The sequence below is a fragment of the Halichoeres trimaculatus genome, unplaced genomic scaffold, assembly GCF_033239565.1.
Source record: "Halichoeres trimaculatus isolate MK-OKI-2021-1 unplaced genomic scaffold, fHalTri1.1 fHalTri1_scaffold_3, whole genome shotgun sequence".
Classification (NCBI taxonomy): domain Eukaryota; kingdom Metazoa; phylum Chordata; class Actinopteri; order Labriformes; family Labridae; genus Halichoeres; species Halichoeres trimaculatus.
The window spans coordinates 25602916-25626890 of record NW_027437181.1 but is presented as its reverse complement, the minus strand read 5'-3'; the positions used below and the strand labels follow the sequence as shown (position 1 = coordinate 25626890).

The 23975-nt window shown below is 40.1% G+C and overlaps 1 protein-coding gene across 2 annotated transcripts in view; it reads left to right on the top strand.

Moving 5' to 3' along the window:
* Positions 1-20696, top strand: part of spata17 (spermatogenesis associated 17) — a 41123-nt gene extending 20427 nt beyond the window's left edge. The window contains exons 8-10 of one of the 2 annotated variants that reach the window (XM_074666920.1): positions 478-626; positions 2513-2610; positions 19816-20696. In XM_074666920.1, the coding sequence (XP_074523021.1) occupies positions 478-626; positions 2513-2597 (234 nt within the window). In that variant the 3' untranslated portion in view covers positions 2598-2610; positions 19816-20696. Of the gene's footprint in view, positions 1-477; positions 627-2512; positions 2611-3059; positions 3107-19815 lie in introns of those variants that run through there. The other variant, XM_074666919.1, reaches the window with a different exon arrangement.
* The last annotated feature ends 3279 nt before the right edge of the window (positions 20697-23975 follow it).

Sequence of the window (23975 nt, the reverse complement as noted above, 5' to 3'; positions counted from 1 at the left end):
TTTAAGTTCCTAGTGAAGGAGAAGATATTTCATGTGTTGTGTTTGTTTCCTTTACTGTGCCAAAAATGTACTGAGCCAAAACTTGAACCCAAGACCCAAACTGAACTGATTTTGTTGTATGTCATTGCACCCAAATGTGCATGTGTTCTCCCTCTTTTTACCATCATTTTCTATTGCCCCTCTTTGCTCTCCCCGTATCCTGTCACTTAACCCTGACACGCTTGGTTTTACTGCACTTCCTCTTTTCCTGGTATCCTTTTCTTCCCTCTCAGTCCCTGTGTCACAGGAGGAGAGATGAAGAGGATTGGCCTCTGGTTTTAGTAGTAAGCCGTCACTACCTGTGGGAGAGGGATCAGAGACAGAAAGAGGCAGGGGTCTGAAACAGAAAGATACAGTGATCATTATCTGATTCGTGTGTGTGTGTGTGTGTGTGTGTGTGTGTTTGTGTGTCTGCACTGTTGGTTGTGGTTATTCCAGGGTCTACTCAGAGAGCCAGGGGAGGTGTGGGAGCAGCATGTAAAATGTCCTGACCTGACACTGCGTCTACAGACCTCTTACACACACCTGGAGGAGGCCCAGAACCAGCTCCGACAACATGATACCTCAAAATTCTACACTGAAACAATGTGAGAACAAGCTACAGACACACACACACACACACACAAACACACACACACACACACACACACACACACACACACACACACACACACACACACACACACACACACACACACACACACACACACACACACACATACACACACAAGAAAAAGACAACTACAGACACAAAAACAGTTTCTTAATTTCACAGAGAATCAGGTAGATATAGATATAAATACATTTGTGATTTTTAAGTGTTGTCTGTAACCTTTACCTTTGTAGGAGCCATATTTTACTTAAGCTCATCTGAATTGAGGTACTTTAGGAGCCACAAAATCTACTTTATCTTCAAAATTAAGACAAAAAAAGTAAATAAAATTCAATACGTTTTTCAAGTCTAAAATAGAATAATTATCTGGACACAAAGCTTTTTGAATGTATGGACTTGAACATGTGATGTCTTAGTTTTCTATTTTTTTTCTGCAACAATTTCAAAAATCAACAAAAATTTGAAAAAAAAAAACAAACTGTAAATATTTAGAAATTGAAATTAATACAATTTGCAAAAACTTTGATTTCAAAAAATTTATAAAGGATTTAGAAAACTTTAGACATTTAAGAAATGTGTTAAAATTTTGAAAAAATGTTAAAATTTACAAAAACTTAGAAAAATATCAAACATTTTTGAAATTCACAAAAACTGAATAAGAAATATCAAAATTTGAAAAAAGAATTAATTTTTAAATTTGCAAAAATAAAAAAAATGTAAAAAAATTTGCAAAGAAATTGAATGAAATTACTTTGTAAGATATTTTAAACAATTCTGAAATTTAAAAGAGTTGCAAAAATTTCCAATTCAAAGAAATTACTTGATTTGATAACATATCTAGATATTATGGCCCAACTAATTATTTTTTGCTGTTTGCTAATGACTTTCCTAATATCAATCATGCATTTTAAGCTTGTTTGCAGTCAAATGAATCCAAAGACGCATAATTAAAATCTGTATTTTTTTCCAGATTTTTTTTTTTGTAGATTTAGTTATCTTACCAGGGCTGTAAAACTTGAGGTTAGCCACAGGTGCATGGAAAGTTGATGGGCTGTTGATGTTGTAGGAGGTGAAGTAGAGTGGTGGCAGGCTTTATGTCAGATGGGATGAAGATTTAGTTCAACGAAATGTTAATGCATGATTTTATTTAGTGTCCATGTCATTAGTCATCAATACCCTCTGTAGGAGAAATAAAAAATCTTAACTTCAATAATATTTTTAAAGCTACAAGGAGCCACTGCAAAGGAGTCAAAGAGCTGCATGAGGCACCAGAGCCGCAGGTTTAAGACCCTTGTCATAGACTCACTATATGCATTAAACAAACGTATGCTACATTAAATGTAACTGTACACATACTTATTATTTGAAACTAATGGGTATGTGTATGGTGATTATTTTATTACAGCTTCATTGTGAGTTACAGACACAGTCATTTCCTGCTGTATAAAAGACTTGTGTTAGTTTTAATTAAGAATTTGTGTGTGCACCAGTGTGTGTGTTGCTGAAACACTTGACTACAACCTCATTACCACTTGCAGGCTAATCTACTCAGTTGTGTGAGTGTGTGTGAAGTAGTGTTATTAACCCTCTGTTTGATCTGTCTCACTCAATAATTTCCCTGACTACAGTATAAAAGACCACCCAGTTTTTCTTCCCCATTCAGCCCCCTTCTCTCCTTTGTCTCCATACAATCCAACAACTAAACACAGGTTTTCTCTGTCGTCTGTAGTTTTTATTTCTTCATTTTTTGTTTAGAGATCATGCTTAACACAATATTGGTATTTTAGTAAAGACTGTACTGAGCTAACCTGCAGCTTGTGCCATTTAACGTTGATGTTATTTCTGTCACTTTCCAACCAGACAAACAGGAAGTAAGCTTCACCATCAGGGCATCAGCAGCAATGCCTTTACTGAGCCAGTCAGTGCCAAGAAATTCGTACTGTAGAATGGATAAGGAGGTATGTAAAAGTAACACACACAAACATTATAGTAGTTTCAATGAAACTATGACGATTATATAGTTTATATACATTCTTTGATGTGTATAATGTTCCTACATTAAGTCTTGAAAGGAGATCACCCAACCATTTAAACATCATGTCCAAATCAATGGCTTCTTTGCTGCCGTGTGTCCTCATACATTAAGTTGGAAACAATCACTGGCTGTAAGCACCCACACACAAAACTCATGTATGTTACAGTGGATAAAGAGGACATGGTAGTCTTGTATTTGAACCATTTATTATAGACTCCTGTCTCAAATGTTATTAGATTGATCCCTTAAGACGTACAACTTAAGACACATTTATGCACAATTCTGTATATAACATCACAGTCTTAAAATGATTGCCTAAGTTATTTTTTTGACTTTTTTTTTGTTTGGTTATTTAATGTTTTTCTTTTATAGGTGGTGTCAAAATCACATAAAACGTCTGATCCTCTTCAGCTGTCACACATACTTTCCATTTATTAGCTTTTTTTAAAGATCACTCTATGTTAATGCGAGGATCTTTACAGTAAAATTGTCAAATGTCGCTGAAATAAAAAATGTATGGTTGAAATGAAAGTCAGGCCAAGTGTGTGCTGTAGGTTTATGGCAATCCTGTAATCATTTTATTGTCATCATACATTTTTATGTTGAGAACATAAAACTCTTCTTCATCCTTTCAGATCAAAATCAATCAATGTTGGACCCGTGTAAACCTGGGCCTGAAGCTTGGTCCCATACGATACAAACAGCAGACACAGGTTTATACTGGGAAGCCTTGGTTTCAGTCTGCAAGGTGTTATTCTTCTCTAACAGGGAAAGAAAGATTGAAAAAAACAGAGAGGCAGTCCAGGCTAACCCTTTCAACTTGAGTTGCACAAATTTGTCAAAAATGACAGCAATTTAATAAATCGCCGCTCTCCATCACACGCATATGCACACCCACCCACACACTAACACACAATTCCCAGTTATGCCCTCCGCTGCCCCCTCTCCATGTATACGTAAATGAGGTGCATGCATTGGTGTGTGTGTGTGTGTGTGTGTGTGAAAGAGTCTGTTAGAGGGAGAGTGTGTGTGCGTGGGCCCTGCGGTCTGGTCCAGGCATTAGGTAATTGACTGTGTCTTTGCTCAAGGCCTTTCATGGATCACCGTCCTTTATTAGCTCACTTCCCAGCACACACATACACACATACACAGCCGTGCACACACACACACACACACACACACACACACACACACACACACACACACACACACACACACACACACACACACACACACACACACACACACAAGTTCCCAGCAGCTCCACCCCAACCTCTTACTCCCCACCACCAGCACCCGGACCCAATTGCCCGGAAACGAGGAGTGAAACAAGAGAGAGAGGAGGCAGGGAAGAAGGAGAGGGAAGCGGCGGGGGAATGAACTAACACGGCCCCAGGAAGGGGAGATAAATAAGTGTGGGGTGTGTGTGGGTGGGTATATGGGGTCTCAATGGGCTGAGGGAGAAAGACCAGTTTTATTTGATGTATCTGCTGCATTTGTCATAAACAATATCGATGCAAAAGTTTTAATAAGATCTGGAACGTATGCTAGGCACAGAAAATGCTTTTAACGCCCTTAATATGCAAGATCTGGTGTTGGCATGCTAACCTGTCTGACCACTGAAATGATTGTCTTATGTATCATAAAATCACTTAATTTCAGAGGTGCTTCTGCCTCCACAAATGATAGGCAACACTGAGTGCCACAATAGAGGTATTTAGACTGTTACCTTTAATTTAAGTTTATGACCAGCAAAGAACTGACAACTTGAGGTGTCCCAGTCTGATATTGATATCGGATATCGGTCCAATATCAGCAAAAAAACAAGTATAGGATTATATCGGAATGCATCTAAAATCTCCGATAAAAGCACTCCGATATAAGCAGTCCATTCCAGACTCCGCTCCTGCTGTTTTTATTTGACTTATTCAGGTTATTTTCTGGGTCTTCTAATTTATTCTTTATTTTATTAAATTACTAGTATATTCTTATGTTTAATGTTAAAATTTCTGTTACCCATTGGTTAATAATAAATTGGTCAGTTTTTCCTCATACCTTCTGTTGCTGACTACTGTTCTTTGTCTGAATAATATCACTTAGTCAAGCCTTTTCTAACATGACAGACATACTACAAAATAAGTAATAAAATTGTGCATGTTAAGTGCTGATATCGTATCGGATTAATATAGGTATCGGCCAATACTCAATGCTGCAGTATCAGTATCGTATCGAAAATGAAAATGTAGTATCGGGACATCCCTACTGACAGCTCTTAGATTTATTCATTTAGCTATTCAATTCTGACTGGACGCATTTCAAGAGTCTTGAAAACAGGCAAAGAAAGGAAAGAGAATGTAACTATGTCCTATAAAGTAGGGATGCACGATATTGGATTTTTTGCCGGTATCCGATATACCGATATTTAACAACTCATTTAGCCAACCAATGCCGATACCAGTATATTTTTCTGCACACATAATTGCAGAGATCATCAACTGTTTTCTGTATTGGTAGCAGCATTTTGTATTATGGTGCATACTCTTATCACATTTCTTATGCAATCTTCGTTTCTTGTGCAAAATGAGAAAAATATAGACTTGAAACTGTATATTTCTTTATGACAATTGCTTTCCAACAAAAAACAAAAAGAAAAATCCTACTTGAAAGCTGGAAAATGCTCTTCCTGAGAATATCATAACATTACCCACAACTAAGGATGGGTACTTTTCACATTGGAAACGATATGGTACCAATGCCCGGTACCCGGGCCATTGGTACCGGTACTTAACGGTACCAATTTTCAGTACTTACTTTGTGTTTTTGTGGTGAAAAAGATAAATTTGTTTAATAATAAAATATATATTTTTTCTATTAACATGTTTATTCTTCAATATATAACCTAGCAATGCTGTGTTTATATCCAGCATGGAAAATCACCAACTCTTCCTTTCCCTGACAGTCACATGGTACCTTTTGGTTTTACATGAATCGATACCCGGTACTTTTGACAGAATTCGGTCGGTACCCGTAAAAGTACCCATCCCTACCTACAACCAGGGCAGATTTGGCCACTTTCATAACTGACATTCAGTAAACATAATCTCTGTTCACAGGGAACATATGAGAGGTGCAACTGCACAGCAATAAAACCCAGATTGAATAAGATGGTTTACTTTGGTAAATGGTAAATGTGCCTAAAGCAGTCAGATACATGTACCTTACAAACTGCTGCTTAAAATCAGTTTTAACTTAAAACAGGAACCAAATATGCGACTACCCAATCTGAACTGGGCAAATCACAAAAACTTCAAAAAATATCAGCAGCTTCAGCTCATTGTTTTATTGGTTTATCACATCAGTGGAATTTGAAGTGTTGGCTGATATCTGATATTTAAGTTTTAAGCCATCATAGGCTGATACAGATAATGTGCGGATGATATTGTGCATCCATAATACCAAGTTATTAATAGCCACTAAGTAATTTACATTCTAAATATGTAAACAAACTCTTAAACATGCATGTATCAAGATCTCTAGATACATGTTCAAAATATGACCTCCTTTCTCTGTGACAACAATGCTGCAGCTGTGTCAGGGGTTGTTGAAGAAGATGATGGTGAAGGCGGCGCTTGCTCTCAGCCCAGTCGTGTCATTCTGCTGTCACTCAGAGCTCATCAGACCTCAGATTCCCCCCATTTCACCTCTCAGCACGACATTCTGTTTCCCCGTATCCCTCTCTACCTCTATTTACTCTCTATCTCTCTTCTCTTTCTCGCTCTGTGGTAATTAGTGCATTAGTCCTATCGTTGGCATCACCCCCAGCTACAGCAGCAGCCAGCAGAGAATCTTGTCACAGCTCAGAGGGCCAATGGAGTGGACAGCTCAACCCTGGTACTCATCATCTTCATACTGTGCCCAGCCTGCCTCCCCCCAGCCACATTATCCAGCTATGTTATCCAGCCATGCTCCTAATTATTTTCTAACCCCAGCCACAGCCCTCTCACCCAGCCTCTGCCACATTACCTAGCCATGTTTGTAATCATCACCCTAAGCCTTGCTTCTGCCCTCTCCCAGGCCTGAAGCTTCATCATTAACATAGCCCAGTTTTTTATTTCTGAGCTCCAGACCCCGACTCTGGCTTGACCATCACAGCTCCTGGCAGAATACATGAAGCAGTGCCCAGTCCAACTCGAGTCCTAGAAATAGACCATGACTCCTGGACTTTTATTTACCTAAGCCATCTGTGTCACAGTAAGAAAATCTATCAATGCAAATGTGACCCAGCATGTCAGGACACACACACACACACACACACACACACACACACACACACACACACACACACACACACACACACAAACACACGTTTTTGCTGCTTTTTACCTCTGCAGGAACTTAAGTGCCCTATCTTGAGTCAGTGGGCGTTGTGTTACCATTATTTTTTTTTCAGCTCTTGCGTGGCCTTGTACACTACCAAACCTGAAAACTAAACATGTTTTAACTTATTTCTTGGTAAAAACATGTTATTAGACTGAATTTGAGCCACATTCACCTGACAGGCCTAGGAGCGTGCTAATATTTGCTGATTATGTTTCTTGAAATAAGAATAATGCTTTACTATTGGATTTGCTTTTTTTCCGCAATTAAAGCAAATCAGATGTCTTTTTTTAAAATCTTGAATAAAGACATTTTTCTGGACTTGTCGGGTGAATTAGTGTCATATTGAGCCAGATACGTTTTTTTAATCAACTTTTACTCAGTTTTTACCAGAAATATGACATCATCACTTTCAGTTTTGCCAATGAATTTAATGCTTGACTAAAAATTGAGATTCACAGACTGAAGACCCATGTCTGGGGCAACTTATCTATTAATTACCCTTATTTCTAAACTGTCTGCTTGAACCCCATTTTGACACCAGCCTTAAGTCAGAACTCTTTGATTCTGTGTACTTGTATTGACAGTCAAACTAAACCTGTGATTATGGATAATCTAACTTTCACTAAAACAGAGCTAAATGTGGGCACTACACAGAAAGGTTGTCACTACTTAGCATTGAGAGTTTCTTTTGAATCATTGATATTTTCCGACAAGCCCAGAAAAGATAGAATCGACTAAAACTTTGACATGCCAGAAAAAATAATTTTAGAATAAACAATGTAAACCACTGATTATCTCATCTGACTAAATTATATTTAAAAGTAAAACAAAAGTTATAGTACTTGCACACTATTATTTTTTCCACGTTGGTATTGTATACTTTGTGCTAGTTTTTTTTTTAATTATTGTGTATTTTTTTTAAATAACACTTAAGGCTTCGGTGGAAATGCCATGGCAAAGTAATCAAGCTTCTTAATCACACATTACCTTGTGAATTGTTTGTCATGAAGTAACCATCAGTTTTGTTGGCAAAAAGTGCCCATATCCCTAAAAGTTGGAAAGTTTAATATGTTTAATTCTCAATGGTCTACAGCTTGTGCACTAGCTTAATGCACCAACAACTAATTTCATATGCAGTTATGGGAAAGCCCCCTCTGTCCATGCTAATTTTGTGGTTGTGTTGTAGGCTGTGTCACCAGCGGTGCTGCCTGTAACCATAGAGGCTAGCTAATTAGGAGGCTACGTGCTAATCAAGTTCACTAAAGTGAGTGGTCACGTCTGTGTCTCTCTGCGCTTCAAGCCTTTCCTTCCCCTCACATTAGACTGACACCCGTCACAACTTTCAAAAGCCAGCACCAGACCAGATCCAACACACACTGATACACAGCAGTGCACAAGTATGCTCAGCATTCTACATGTTCATGAACACATGCACACAAACATGTGAACAATCCTTCAACACACCTGTACATTTCCTTACACTGATCATTGCCAAAAGCTAAACTATGGTTGGACTTTGATGTTGCCTCAGTGTCTTCCTTGTCTGTGCCGCATGCTCAAATACTTATCTTCCTCTCCCCTCAGTCTCCTCCCATCTACTCTGGTGTGGCCTTGTTATTGTCATGATTGTGTTGTAGATATGAGGCTTCAGGCAACATGGACAAGAAAAACACATCTACCCTCATACCCATATATGTCAGCTCACATACTAATGACCCCAGCCACAATGCATCACCATGACGTACACATTAAATTTAAGACAAATCTTAATTAGGAACAATACTTCTGGGCAATTAATACCTAAAATAAAATCAGCCACCAGTTGAGACAATGGAACTAGGTGGGGCAGACAGCAAATGCATGAAGTCACCATTATCGTGTCTGTCTGTGTATGTTTTTCCTGCATTATCACGTCCATCCATCTCGTGAGCTCAGCTGCGTTAATGTCCAGGTTACAGAGGTGCGAAAGAAAGAATGCTAATTCTCTATCACCGTTTTACGGGGTGTGTAAAACTCTGCAGCCCCTTCATTTGCACAGCCATAAAACATTCTCCCGGCAACACTCCTTTCTATTTAAGACCTCAGCTTTATCAATTAACCCAACACTTTGCTTCCATTACGGTGGCATTTTGCACCACCAGGCCTGCATACAGAGGCACAATAAGGGCCCAGCATGATTTTAAATGGACAGTCTCAATTAAATGATAAGCAATCATTTTTTGGTATGACTTAAGAGAGTGACTGACATTAGACTTTACTTATGTTCAAAGCAGTTAGACCTGACTTCTAACCAGGTTGGCGTGTCACTTCAAGACCAATTTCTTGCACTTATTTCTGTGAGTTTGCGACGTCCTCCTGTAAGAAATGAATCAAAGAGTGGTGTTTGTAATTTATCATTCAAAATGGTTGAGACTAGATTCTTTATGCCTGACTGTAACGCCCTGGTCGTCTGAATGGAGAGGCCTTTTTACATTGTTTACATTACAACAATTTATTTTGGTTAAAAAAGGTACAAACACTCATAAGTACTAAAATCTTCCAAGAAACTAAATGAAATTCTTTAGTTTTTTAATCTTATTTTATTATTTCCCAAGTTCAGCAGTGTTGCTGTTTAATTGTATCATAATTAACATGGGGAGAAAAAAAACATGAAATTTATTGTAATGTTCATCCATACAAAAAACGTTCAAACAAGTTAGAGCAGTTTGGATAATTGATGTTCATCAAATTTAAAACTCATTAAAAAGCTTAGAGAGCATAACACCAATCTAAACCGACTTTTATTTGATAAATTCTATTTTTATTTTAGCACAAGTTTTAGCCAGAAAAATTAAATGAAATCAAACAATATGGTCTCAAAACAAAAGAAATCTATTGTATAGAAACATGTTCTCTTTATGGTAATTTTCAGGCAAAGTCAAGATTGGATCCTTTTTAGGTTTATTCAGATAGTTTCCTTTCCATGTATACATGGATGTTAGAGAGAGCAGGAAGACAAGCAGGATGAGGATGTCTGTGCTTTTTAATGGACCGCCTGTCCCTGCGAAGATATGCTCCAGTGAACCATACAGTATGGAGTGTGGTATAATCACTGCCCATCTCTATCTCCTGCCTGTATTCTTTCCTCCCCTTGCCGTCTTGTTTATTTGCAAACCTCTTCTCTTTTTATTCTTTCCTTTTTCTATCTGCAGTTCCTGGCTACAACTTTTTATGCTCCCTGCTGCTTTTCCTCACAGACTATGTGTTGTGTACATGTGTACATGTGTGCATGTGTTTACGCATGCTATCAAATAGCTGAATATACAATATACACTCACACACACAGACATACTTGAGGAACATGACAGCCCTCTTATATAGCAGTGTGTTGGTGATAGAAGTCAACTCTGGCTGTGAAATGCAAATGAATTGTGATGAAGCTGGCATGTGGACGGACACAGTGGATGCAGCAGACAGCGTACATAGACCTAAGTGTGTTTGTCTGTCAAGAAAAGCAAAAACTGATACATTTTCTAATAGGAGATGGTGGGTCTGTTTTCATTTTCTAACATTGTCTGCTTTTTTTTGCGTTTTCATATTCTGTTTCTGTCCGTCTTAACTAAGAGCATTCATAATTATAACTGAAAACAGTTTCCTCTTGTTCTTTCAGCTGAGCATCTTCTATCTCCTTTACACCCTTTCTATTTGTCAATCAACCTTTTGTCCGTTTGTCAGTCCAACTATCAGTAAGTCTGTCAGTGTCTTTACCTCCCTCCATCTGCTCGTTTATGTGAATATGAAGGCCACTGCTTTACCTATGCTATTAGATGGCTGATATATATGCAAGCCTGTGTGTCTTATTGCAGGCTTATATGCTTACTAGCCAGCGTAGGGAGCATGTGTGGGGGGTTGGTGCTGGTGGGATCTGGAAGGGGAAGCAATCACAAACACTTAAACCTGCAAATGGCCTTGATGTCCTGTGCTAAGCAGCCTGTGTTGACTGATGAGCCTGTTAACCCTGGCTGAAACAACTCCAGCACGCGGGGATTAGACAGCAACGCTGGTCCCGGCTGTTCCTGGCCCGTTTTGCATGGGAATTGTGCATATTTAATCTAAGGTGTGCTGAGGTGCAAAGACAAGCCCCCCTCGTCTCCGTTTCTCATTATAGATATGTAATAGCAGCCCTAGGCTGGGGGCCTTAATTCACCAGCCCCAGCCCTAGTCTTAATCTTACCCTGAGTCTCAGCCCCCACCTTCCTGCAGTGTGTATTCTCCACCCAAACCGATGGTAGTCCTTGTCTTCTTCCTAAGCTTCGTGTCACCCAGTCCTTTTTTGACATTGCATATGAGCCAAAGACTGACTCGTCCAAAGCCATTTTATCTTTATAAGTGTGTGTTCAGATAGTAGCAGCCAGTGCAATAGTACAACAAGGGGCTGTGTTGGATTGGATGAGTGGATCCTCCAAAATTACTATTAAATCATTTTTTAGCGTTGCAGTATATTAAACTCTTGTTCTTTCCACTTTATTCACATCCTAGAACAACGCCACTTGTTAGCCAGTAGGCTACCTTGCATGCTGCCCCTGGTGTTGTCTTGAACCAAGATGGCAGCTCTCCTGCCAGTTGTGGCAAAGCTTGGATAACCCAGTGATTCTTAAAGTGAACTCTTCCAGCCCCTCATCCTGTGGGAACAACAAGTGATGGGCAGTGGTTCTCTCAGTAGAAGACTGAAATACACTTGTTCCATCTAGGCTTGGAAAAGAGGAGGTATCCAAGTTTTGAAGCATAAAAATTAACTGTGAGTAAACATACTGAAGCTTTTACAGGGACATCGTAGGGTTACCAGTTGAAGGGGGGACTTGGGACCTCTTGTCTTCAAGTAAATGTCATGGAAGTGATTTCAAAAGAGAAAAACCAGAACAGTAAATCTATAACTCTATAGCTGTCAGGGCAGAACACGCCTTTGACGTATGGGGGCATCAGTTCTGTAACCAACAACAGGGTTTGTAGAAGATCACTTGGGGTTTTGCAAATATTTGTATCAGGTTGATTAGAACGCAAAACTACTTTCTTCAGGGTCTGTACAGACAGCGAGTGAGAGATGTAGCTTGCTTACTGTGTGTGTCATACTTCAAGATGACAGTGCTCTGTTACACGGTCATCATACTCAACCACAGCTAGGTTTAGCTCAGCCTTTCCATCAACGAGGGCTTCAAAACTATCATACACCAATATCAGAAACCTCTATGGTAGCATTTGGTTTGGTGGGTGAAACACGGGCTTGAATTGATCTACCTGTTTATATTATAAGTACTTTGTTCTTTTTTTGGTCTTTATTTCAATGGCTTCTTTTTTATTACCTCCACCAAGGAGATTACGTTTTTCTGAAAGTTTGTCTGACTGTGAACAACATTACTCAAAAAGTTACAAACTGATCTTGATGAAACTTCCAGGAAATGTTCAAAACGGGATAGGGAAGAAGTGATTACATTTTGGAGGTGATCCGGATCACCGTCTGGAGCCAGGATTTTTTTAAAGGATTCTTTATCATTGTGGGATAGGGCCATTTTCACCATTTGTGTATATAACTCAACGATAAATGGTCAGATTGCTTTGCAAAACAATACAAGACAAGGTCACCATAATTTCTGACAGATGTAAAAGTACAATCCTGATCCTGCCAATATTCTGGATACTAAGATCTGGAATATGAAATTTTTACTGGTCATCATAATATTCAACACTGTCAGGTAACAAATTATTGTACAAACCTGCAACTAACACCAAATTGTAGCAGACAGTCTGCTGAAAGGGAGTATAACATTAAAGTAGGACTAAAGTGTTGCGTGACAATCACAATATGCTTGGTGGAGGTCTGCGCTCTCTGAGTGCTTTGCAAGTTCTTAATATTGCAGTAGTTGTGAATTCTGCATCTGTTTCTTGATTAATGCAGATGCAATGACAAGAGCCCTCTGAAGCATCTACCCATCTAATTCCATCTATCAGTCAATCTCTTTCCCCTCTCTCCCCCTTTAATCCAGGCAACTTTTCTCTCTGCAGGACGGAACAATTAATGTGTCTTCTCATTTACTCATCTCTCCACATTATCTGTTCCTTCTTTTTTCTTCATGTCCCTTTTCAGAGGATATTTCTACTCTCATGATCTCTAGCATCGTATTACTACCTTGTGAGGGGAAAGTACGTGTAGCATGTGTGTGTGTGTGTGTGTGTGTGTGTGTGTGTGTGTGTGTGTGTGTGTGTGTGTGTGTGTGTGTGTGTGTGTGTGTGTGTGTGTGTGTGTGTTTGTGTGCAGTCTGAAGAGGGACCCCATGCTGTGTGTGTAATTTCTTGTTTGTACATGGCTCCAAACATCTCTGACCACTGTAGAGAGGAGGAGGGGAGATATTTAGAGAGACAGAGAGATTGAACAAGACAAAAAAAGATTGAGAGAAAGAGGAAGGAGAGGGGGGAGAGAGGGGAAAAACAGGATGATAACAAAAGCAGCTCGGATTTCACAGACGCATATTTCATCAATCATGTGAATAAGTCGGGGTGATTATGCATGGCGGTGGCAGGCCGAGGGGGGGCTGATTACCATACACCATAAAGGCAGCTTTCTTATCTCACACACACTGATTAGTTTCTGTCTGCAGATAGCCTCTCACTCTTCGCTCTTTTCCACGCACACGCAGGCACTCATCAGGCGCATTGCCGTACACATACATGTGCGTGTGCTTATGCAAAGAGGCTCAGGCTCACACACGCAGGTACACACAAACACAACTTTGTTAAAATTCCAGGTGAATGAAATTTACCTGATGACAGCAAACAAACCTCGAGAGGCGGATGAGAAAAGTTTTCAGAGCCTTTTATTTCTAACAGGTTTTACTTCAACAAGTTTGGAATGAATCACCTGGAGGACAGTAAAAAAAAGGAAAATGTACTGAACCGTATTCTTCTTTGAACTTTAACTGCACGAATCACAACAAAGGTGGTTTACAGAAGAAAATATGCCGAGCTTACATAGGGTTTCCCTATACAGTAGACAAAAATGAGCAGAAGTGTTGCTGAGATGCCAAAGTATTCACTGTGGCAGACCCTAGCACATTTCTCATGTGGAGCCAGGGTGGAGTTGGGTTTGGTTGGTGCAGCCACAGTACTGACTTCCAGCTTCTTTGCTAACAAAATACACATTCAGCAAACTGTCAAAAAAAAAAAGTCAGTAGGAGAGATTCAAATGTTTTGGCTTCACTTTGGGAGAGCTGTTATTTCATCCATCTTTTCATGCTTTCTTTAGGTTTGAAACACTGTTTAAAGTGGCTGTGAGGAGTTTCTAGGTGATCTTGAAAAAAAGGCTCCCTGTTAGATATTTGCCTAGTTGTAACCAACACTAGGCTAAAGGCTAATTAGCCTTTAGCTTAGGCTGTATCTCTCTATAACACAGGAGCTAAACTGTTTGTGATATTGTCCAATCCAACCCACAGTCAGCAGTTATTCTGCAGTGGTCTGTTCAAACTTGAGAGTCTATCAATAAAATGAAGAGTGAGGTTATGTTAGCTCTGCTTGGTAGATGACTAACATGACAAAACTATACTTACTATTGTTGCACATTACAGACATGTCTTAGAGTGCCAGGCTGTCAGGTGCACTAAACATAAACAGTTACTAAACTACATACAAACTGACAGTGTTTACTTGTTGTCACGTTAGCCTACGGATACGTCAGAGCACAGGGCTAACATATAGCCGGCTGCTACAATGTTTGCTTGATGTCACGTTTCAAACTGTACTGTACTAATAAATACCTTACCTTGGCGTGTTGTATCCAGTGAAAAGTTGACTTTAACAAAGAAAATTTGTTTTGATCTGATCTCCATTTAATTCCAAAACAAACACACGCTTCACTGAAAGTAATTTACAACAGTTTGCGAAGACTCCGGGCCACAACATAGCGAGGGAGTGCAATTGAAACAGATCCTCCTCATAGCATCTTTAACTCTCTTTCCTCAAGTCATTTTGAAATACATTTTTTTTTTCTGGACAATTGTTGCAAAGCTTTAAAAGACTATTTTTTAACCTTTTACATTAGGTCCTTTTGAGTTTCTTGTTGATTAGTTGCGTTTAACCAGCCAATTCTAAAAACAGAGAAGAATTATACTTACATCTTGCAGCTGAAATTATACCAAGAACTGTGTTCTTTTGTATCGTACTGGTAGGCTCACAGACTGAGTTGATGTTTTGCCAGCTGAAGTCACTGATGTGAAACTGTGGCCTTTACATGATGCAGAACAAGAAAAGCGAGAGCGAAAGAGAACGTGGAGGTAAGGTTGAGGTAAAATTAGCTGCGTATGAAAGGCCTCGCTTTGTGTTTCAACCAGGGAATTAGAAATTACTCTTTTCTCTTGCACCCTCCTCTCTGGTGCTCTGATATATAATGTAAACTCATTTGGTAACCAGGCTGGAGCTGCGTTTGGCTGTCTGAGTGCCTGCATGTGAGAAGTGCGCCTGGGACGCATTAGGGCCTCCTGACAGGGGCCTGGGTGAAATAAGTGAAATTAATGGAGCTCCTTTCATGTCGGACAAGGCCGCGGCACCCCTTTCACGCCGCGTACAGTCACAGAAAAGTCAATACTTTTTTATTACTCCTCGCTTGCCCTACATTCCCCGCTACAAGTGCTCTGCTCGCTAATTGGTTTCAGTTTGCAGAGAAAGAGGGAGAGAGAGAAAACGGAGGAGAGGACTCCATCCCAAAGAACACTGAAGCAAATAAATCAATCTCATATTTTTTCTCTCCGCTGTCTTTTTTCATTGAGTAACATGATGGTAGAGAGGGGGAGAGACGGGAGAAATAGAGGAGAGAGGGTAAATGGTTGGTTAGAGCACGCCTGTTCCCTTGGGAGCATAATGATATCTGGGAGCCTGTTAATGGAGACGAGTGGTTAAAGTGGTCTGGGGCCCTGGCCAGGTCACCCCTGGGGGATTTTAACTGGCAACCTCCCCACAGTTGGCTGCTGTGCCTTGGGCTCAGAGGCACAGTGGAGCACCCTTCAAAAATACAATTTGAGTGACATGCTTTGATAAATTTTCAAGAAATTACATCAAACTCAAATATATGTGTGTGCGAGGCCTGCAGGATATGAGAATATCTTATGTTCAATTATATTCAATATTCAGAGTATGGAACTCTGCTGTTCTTCATTTTACTGTTTGCAAAATGTTTTTATATAAATAAATCCAAAACATTTTCCCAGACTCACATTCAACAGGAAAAAAATTCAACCCGGATCACCTGGAAAGCAATGCTCTTCAGACGTAAAACTTGCCTTTCTATTGAAATAAATTTTGACCATGGCAATGTGATTACTGTGAATTCTCATATGAAATGTACCAAAGCAACTCATTTCCTAATCATTCAAATGGAAATTTTAATTCTGACTATCCAACTAATCTAAAGGTAAAAAGATAGGAAACCGTCAAAATCGAGCATAATTTATGGATCTGGTCACCACCAGCCCTCGGTCCTCAAGTTCACGTGCCTTTGCACATTGCTCCTGTCAAGTGATTATATGTCTGTTTAATTAGAGACAGTCCACATAGACCTATATTTACTTTTCCTAAATCAAAATACTAGAAAAAATGGATCATGCTACAATATTCTATCTGTTATCTGTGCATGTTTACATCTGGGTGGTAGATCATTACTGTATTATAGCAGTAGCTAGACCCAGTGATGCAGCACCAGCTAATGCGGACTGGCTGTGCCAGAGCTTTGCCACAGAACATCTGGCATTTTGCCTACAATAAAAAAAGTATAATGTAAGTTTAATATTTAACATTATATTATTAGTATTAGATTTTAAATTAACTAGATATTTTGGAGCAGACTCACAAGGACGGTGGCAAAACTTAAGTCACCATGAAATGCATCAATGCTTAATACAGCAATAACAATTTATTCATTGAGTGAACATGAAAAAATTCAATGACTGAAAATAAAAACCCTTTTAATTTTAGCTCTGCTGCAAACTAAACACTGTCAGATTGCTTTGTTACTTGGTGCTATGGCATGTGGTTCTGCAGAGTCGCCTCATTCATCATCTCATCATTCATCATCTCATCATTCATCATCTCAGCTGAAACAGGATTTTCTTCAGCAGCAGCAACGATTAAAAGTGACAAAGTGACACAAAACACTTTGTGGAGTAGTTGGACTTTGACATTTGTAGAAATTGTATAACTGTGTGTGTGTGTGTGTGTGTGTGTGTGTGTGTGTGTGTGTGTGTGTGTGTGTGTGTGTGTGTGTGTGTGTGTGTGTGTGTGTGTGTGTGTGTGTGTGTGTGTGTGTGTGTGTTTGGAGTATGTATATGTCCTGTCTACAAGTGTGCTGTTCACTGCTGTGCTAAGTTTAAGTGGCAGTGGGGTTAGCCTCTTTCAGAAACAGCACAGCCACAAATTGATGTGACATTTTGAACCCGCCCCCCAGTACACCACCTCCCTCCCACTAATACACACACACACACACACACACACACACACATACACACATACGCACACACGCTAATCAGCCTCCAGTTAAAAGGAGGTTCCACCAGTCTCGTTTTCTCTCTGCGTCCCAGCTTTCACAGCTCTTCAGTGCAGGCCAGGGTAGGTTTGGGGGGGTTACAGCATGTGTGTATGTGTGTGCGTGTGAGTGTGTGCATATGTGTGTGAAGGAGCTGTCACACAGGGCTGGCATCACCATCCAGTTTGCCATCTCTTCCTCAGCCTGACAAGTCCCTGCTCCCTACCCCATGGCTAACACACACACACACACACACACACACACACACACACACACACACACACACACACACACACACACACACACACACACACACACAAAGACTATTTCTCTTTCTGTCTTTTTCTCACTCCTCCCTCCAACACAAATTTAATATGATCACAAACTGACATGAACTGTCTAAGTGTACAGTTAGTGACTATTCTGGAAGCACAAGGGTCAACATCATGACGCGTTTTGCACAATACACACGTGCGGCAAAGCATGCAGCTGCTCTATCAGTGTACCCAAAAACTGCTCCTGAATTAAGATGGGGATTTGCTTCAACTTTAGAGCGCAGGAGTGTTTGGATGTGTGTGTGTGTAAGCTTGTGTGTCTGAAATCTTCTCAGCAGTTGCTGGCGTCAGACTGCAGAGGGGTTCTGTTTGTTACAAGGACAGGCTTGTCCCCGCCCCCAGGCGTCAGCATCACGATGATTGTCATGGCGATGGAGTGTGAGTGACAGGCGGGATCACATGTGGTAGCCGGGGAGCAGGAAGCCCGAACCGCCCCAGTCCCTGACATTAGTTTGTCCTTCATCAAAACTTTACACTCGTTTATAACTACTCACCCGCTCTGTCGCAAAATCTTCCTCGTTTATTCCCCTTTTTTAACCATCTGTCCCTCTCATGTGCTGCTCTCTCTGTTTCTCTTTCATTTCCACTTCCTGGATCTTTCTCTCTCATTTACATTTCATTTAAATCTCTAATATTTCCCCTTCTCTTGCTCCCTCAGCTCTCGTTCTCGCCCTCTTTCTGTGGTTTACTTCTCAGTTTTTCAGAGTCTGTTGTCCTCTGGCTTTTACGATGTGTATGTTTTAGTCTTTTTTGAAACCACTTTGGTTCCTGGTGTTATAACTGATTGGTAAAAGCAACACATTGTTGAACAGGCTCAAATCAGTTACACAGGCTATTCATTCCCAGTGTGATCAGATTGGCTAAAGTAGGCTTAGATCTGCCTATGGGACTAGTGAAAGAGTGTGTGTGGTTACATTTATCCTATCATTTTTGTTGCTTTGCTTCAGCAGTGTATTTTTTTTTTGTTAGGATGTATGTGTTGATGCAAACTTCATCCACTTTGTGTTTGTGTCAACACAAACACATGCGTTTGTGACTGTTTTTGTGCATCACAGCAGAAAAGGAGGTCAGGGTTTGCACGGAGACTCGGGCATTCATCATTAGCCTGCTGCCGCTGCTGGTAATGTTGCCTGTTACAACCGTGATTAAGAGCCCCGCTTAGTTCCAGCAGCCTGTGCAGACACACACACACATACACACACACACACACACATACACTCTCATGTGTGGCACAAACCAAGTCTCTGCTTCTTGCTGGTTTCACACAAACTGTCTCCTTTACACCATCACCCAGTTCAGTGTGCGCTCATGTGAGTGCGTGTGTCCGTGTTTGTTGTTTGGGGGGGCTGTGATGTACATGGTCTCTAACTGTGAGGAGGCTTCAGGGCCTGATGAGAAACCTGTCACTGTCACTCATAAAAAGAGCAATTCACCACTCCATACACACACAAACACACTCTCACACACTCAGCAGGATGTTGCACACAGCAGTACGTGTATTTTTGGTTCACATTAGATGGATGTGTAGCTATACTCAAAAGCTGGAAAGTGAGGTCTCATTGTTTATTCTCTATCCTAACCTAACTGTAATCAAACCACTGTAAAACACAAATGAGCTTTCAAATAACTGTAGTTCTCCAGTTCAGTTCTAGACAGAAACTCTTAAGGTGAGAGGTATTGCCATGAAAAAAAGCTCTAAAAAAGAAAGTGATACTCAAGTTCGCCCTTTGTTTGTGTTAACCCGTAATTATATCGGCCCCATGATTTGGCACAAAAAATGTTAAAATCATCTCTTACGATAAACCCTTAAAGGGATATTCACCTTCTCCTCTCCTCTTCTCTCCTCTCCTCTTCTCTCCTCTCCTCTCCTCAGACAGTGATGCCATTTTTAACATCAAGGTCCATCATCAGTGGAAAGCAGGCCTGAGCGATACACCTCCTTCTTGCCTGAAAAAATGCAGAAAAGTACAAATGAAAGATTTTTTTTTCTGCACGTTGGACTATTTCATTGCCTGGTGAGAACATGTCATCATTTTCTCTGACTGATTTCAAGTTTAAAGTGACAGCCAAAAAAGGACCTCATGCTACATTTTTCTCGAAGACAGAACGTCTCATTCTACTGTCTGTTACTTGCATCGTTCAAAATGTGTGAAAAACAGATTGTAACTCTGACACTTACTGAAAAATCTATATTGTTAGATAACGTTTTTTTAGGACCACTGAGCAAAGGCATTTCCTCCCTAAAGCTGACTACACCCCTGACAACTTTTTGATCTTAACTGACCTTAAAATTGTTGAAAACCTTACACAAAAAGACATTTCACACCAAGTCTTTACATGAAAATCCTGTGATGACAAAACAAAGTCAATCATTAAGCATGAAACACACACTGGTTAGGGTTTTATGATATCTCACAGTAGCTTGTGTGATCAAATGTGACTTCAGAAGATGAACAAACATGGTTGTTGTCAGCCAGCCATCCATGTCTGTGCTGCAGTAACAAGAAAAGAACAAGTAAAAGAATATAGGTGAATAATTCAAAACACTTGGCTCGTTTTTCAGTTTTCATGCATATTGGCTCAGGGTACATTTGCATTTAGGTTGCCTAGGAAAGCAACTTCAGGTTAATGACACTTCCCAGTTGGCTTCTCTCATTGGTTATTGTGTTTTTTTCCCCTGGAGGCAGTCCAACCTGGAATCACAGACATAAAACATCTTTTATATTAAGAGCTCCAGATCCGTAGTTCTCTAAAGCGTTCACAAAAAAGAAAATTTGTTATACACTCAAGCATTATTTAGACAAATATTTGGTTATGACAAGCTCCAGATCAGGTCACACACCGCTGATCGTTCAGGGAGGCCAATCAGGCCTCAAATCTGACTTAAAGTCATACAGTGTATGGCCGGCCCAATGAAAACAAACTTTATATTTTAGCCTGATCAAAACAGTCAGAATCTGTCTTGATTAATTTTGGATTTTCTGTCCAACTTCAGGAAAATGTAAGTCACTTCTAGAATCTGTGCTAATTACTTCACTCATTTGAAAAAATGGTTTAACAAAGAAGATATGGAGTAAACATACGGACAAATGTTCATTTCCTGCGCACCACCAAGGCTTTTAAAAAAACGTTTCAGTGACTCCAAAAGACTCATTAAGGAGTTTGGTTTTGGTCAGGTTGGAAAAAAAAAACAGGAGAAAAAATAGATGTGACATATTCAACGTCAAAATTTGTTAATCAAGTTGTTTCCATCACCTTTTTTGTTCGGTCACCTCTGAAGACGTATGCTGCTTATTTAAGATTAGAGTCAGAATAATGTAGGTCAGTCTGAACTTAGCTTGAAGTGGAAGCTGGATGACACCTCCTCCTACCATGCCCTGAGGCAGACCTTCCTCAAATAGCTCGGTTTTGATGGTGAACTATAAAGTGAGTTCAGAGTGTCTGCTCTCCATCTCTTCCTGTCTCTGGCACCAGCACAGAAAATATGGTACAGAGGTGTAGCATTAAATCCACCTTCACTTGTGAAAACTTTCCAGTGCCATCTTCTTCTCTGTACTTTCTTTTTCTCTCTGTATGATCTGTCTCCTCACCCTCCTTTCATTTCCCTGTGTGTTGTCGGCGTTCCCCCGGGCCTGTGCTGTAAGGCGTGGAAGAGGAGCAGAGACAGCGCATTTAGTAATGGTTTCTTAATGGGCTTGTCGACAGCCACATTAGAGCGCACAGGCAGCGGGCGAGGCCGGGCAACGATATGCCAAGCCAGATGCTATGCCAGCTGTGGCACTCCGCTCTCTCACTCACACTCTCATTTGTAATCACATTTCTCATCCGGATGGACGCCATGTGCGTAAAAGAGAGCAGACAGGCTGGCATTCCCTCCACCAATTCCCGTCAGTATTTTTTTTTTTTTTATTCCTCTGCTCAGTTCTTTTTTAACACTGTTTTCTCTGAGTCTTGCTGCCCCTAAATCTTTTGATTGATGGTCTCACTGCAGCAACAGAAACATGTTTTCTTTTTAAGTGTTCTTCAAGGATTCATAGTGCATAAAATAAACCACAACAAAATTAATCTGCAACTTCATAGACAATACACATTTTTAGACGATATCCAAAAAATTGGTGACACCTTTGGTACTGTCAGAAAACAGCCGATAGCAGCTTTCAGCACATCCTATATAACCTATAGCTAGGTTGTCAAATGCTAACGTTATCTTTTAGAGCGGTTAAAACAGTCTTAAACTGACTCAACTTTGACAGCACATTAGCTGCCATTAAACAACAGCTAATGTTAGCATCCCACTATTTCCTTGCCAATAGTTGCATTTGCAAAATGGACATTGCCTATCGTACAACCAAGCAGTAATCTACGCTCTTAAAATGTAAAGGCTATGTGCCTACCAGACACCAAATACACACCATTTAAAAGAACAGGGCCTGTATGCACGACAAGTCATCAGTGGGGAAAACAGACTGTTTGTACTTACAGTGAAAAAAAAGTTGATTAGCGGTGTGCATGACCCAGGTTAACGGCCCAAAAGAGCATTTGCTTTAATGGAGGTATACCCCACCACTACATGCACCAACGGCAGGATAACAGCACCTGTTTGGTTGTTCAATGGGAGACATTGTGCAATACGTGACAGTTCGAGATGAAAAATGCAAAGACAGTGGACAATCTTATAAAAAAGGTGGCTATGTGTAGCCAATCAGCAACTTTAGATTTAGGAGACACGTTCTTTCAGTGAACAGATGAGATAAGAGAGACAAACCAGCGAGGCACGCTGCTGTCAGTTTTATAAGTTTAATTTGCTTTTTGCTTTTCTGCGTCTGGGTCCTTCCAAGATGTGTGTGGTGAAATGTTGGGGTTCATAAACTGCTTTAAGAGTCATTCATCCAGGTACTGGAGCATTGCTGCGGGGCTTGTTTCGCAAAAATAGCTTTCACATTACTGATTTTATTATTGAGGTTTTCTACTGTGCACTCAGAAACACCACACGCATTTACTCTGTTCAAGAACTTGAGCCAAACTTTCTCTTTCTCTTTGTTTAAATGATTGGCTTACAGATAACAGCTGTCTGTGTATTCTTTTGATAAAATGTCCATTTCTCCAACTAAAAAACCTTTTCTTGATCTTCTCTCAGCCACACAGCTCGCCAGGTTTATCACTGTTTATGAGTGTACACATGCACAGTTCAAATTTGTTTGATGGGGTTTTCCGGGGGGTTCCCCTGAATTATGATGTAATCTGCACCTGCATCTCTTTCATTCAATTCAACAATTAGTTTACTGGCCAATTATTTGCAGTTGTGCATGCGGCTAACGCTAACAGAACATTAAGACTAATGGTGCCATTTGTTTAATGACTGAACCTGCATATGGGCCCTGGTCTTTTACAGCCAAAATAATGAAGTTTACAGCCCGGTTCAAAAAATGTTATACATCTTTTATAAGTTGTTAAATTTAAAGTTACTTAACCTCCAACTTCACTGACAGGCGGGCACCCTGTAGCTATCTGGGATGAGGCTAAAGTCCCGCCCCTTTCCCTGAACCTAACTGGAAAAACGCTAGTTAATGTCAAACTTTTTTCAATATGGAGCCCACCAGCTATGGGTTTCAAAAGTCTATACAGTAAAATAGTTGAAATCATGGAGATTATGTCTTTGTATTTCATAATGTGCTACCAACTCTTCTGTTTTGATATGGAATATGATCGATAGTTATTCCCAAACTTTCATTTAAAGTTACATGCTCTATACACCCACTAGTTGTGTATCTGTTACCCACCAATGATAAGAGGCAGTCCATGTAAAAATTTTACTGTAACATTGTGACAGATTTGTTCTGGAGTTTTAAATTAGTACAGCAATGCTGCCAGAGTAAGGATGTACCAATCCAGCTTTTCAGGTCCTGATACCAATACCAATACCTTTGGGCTTTGGGTAGGATACTGATCCTGATCCGATACCAGTGTTAAATAATAACCTGCATGCTCTACTGTGGGATAAGACTGATCATGTTTTGAGTAATAGACTAAAAA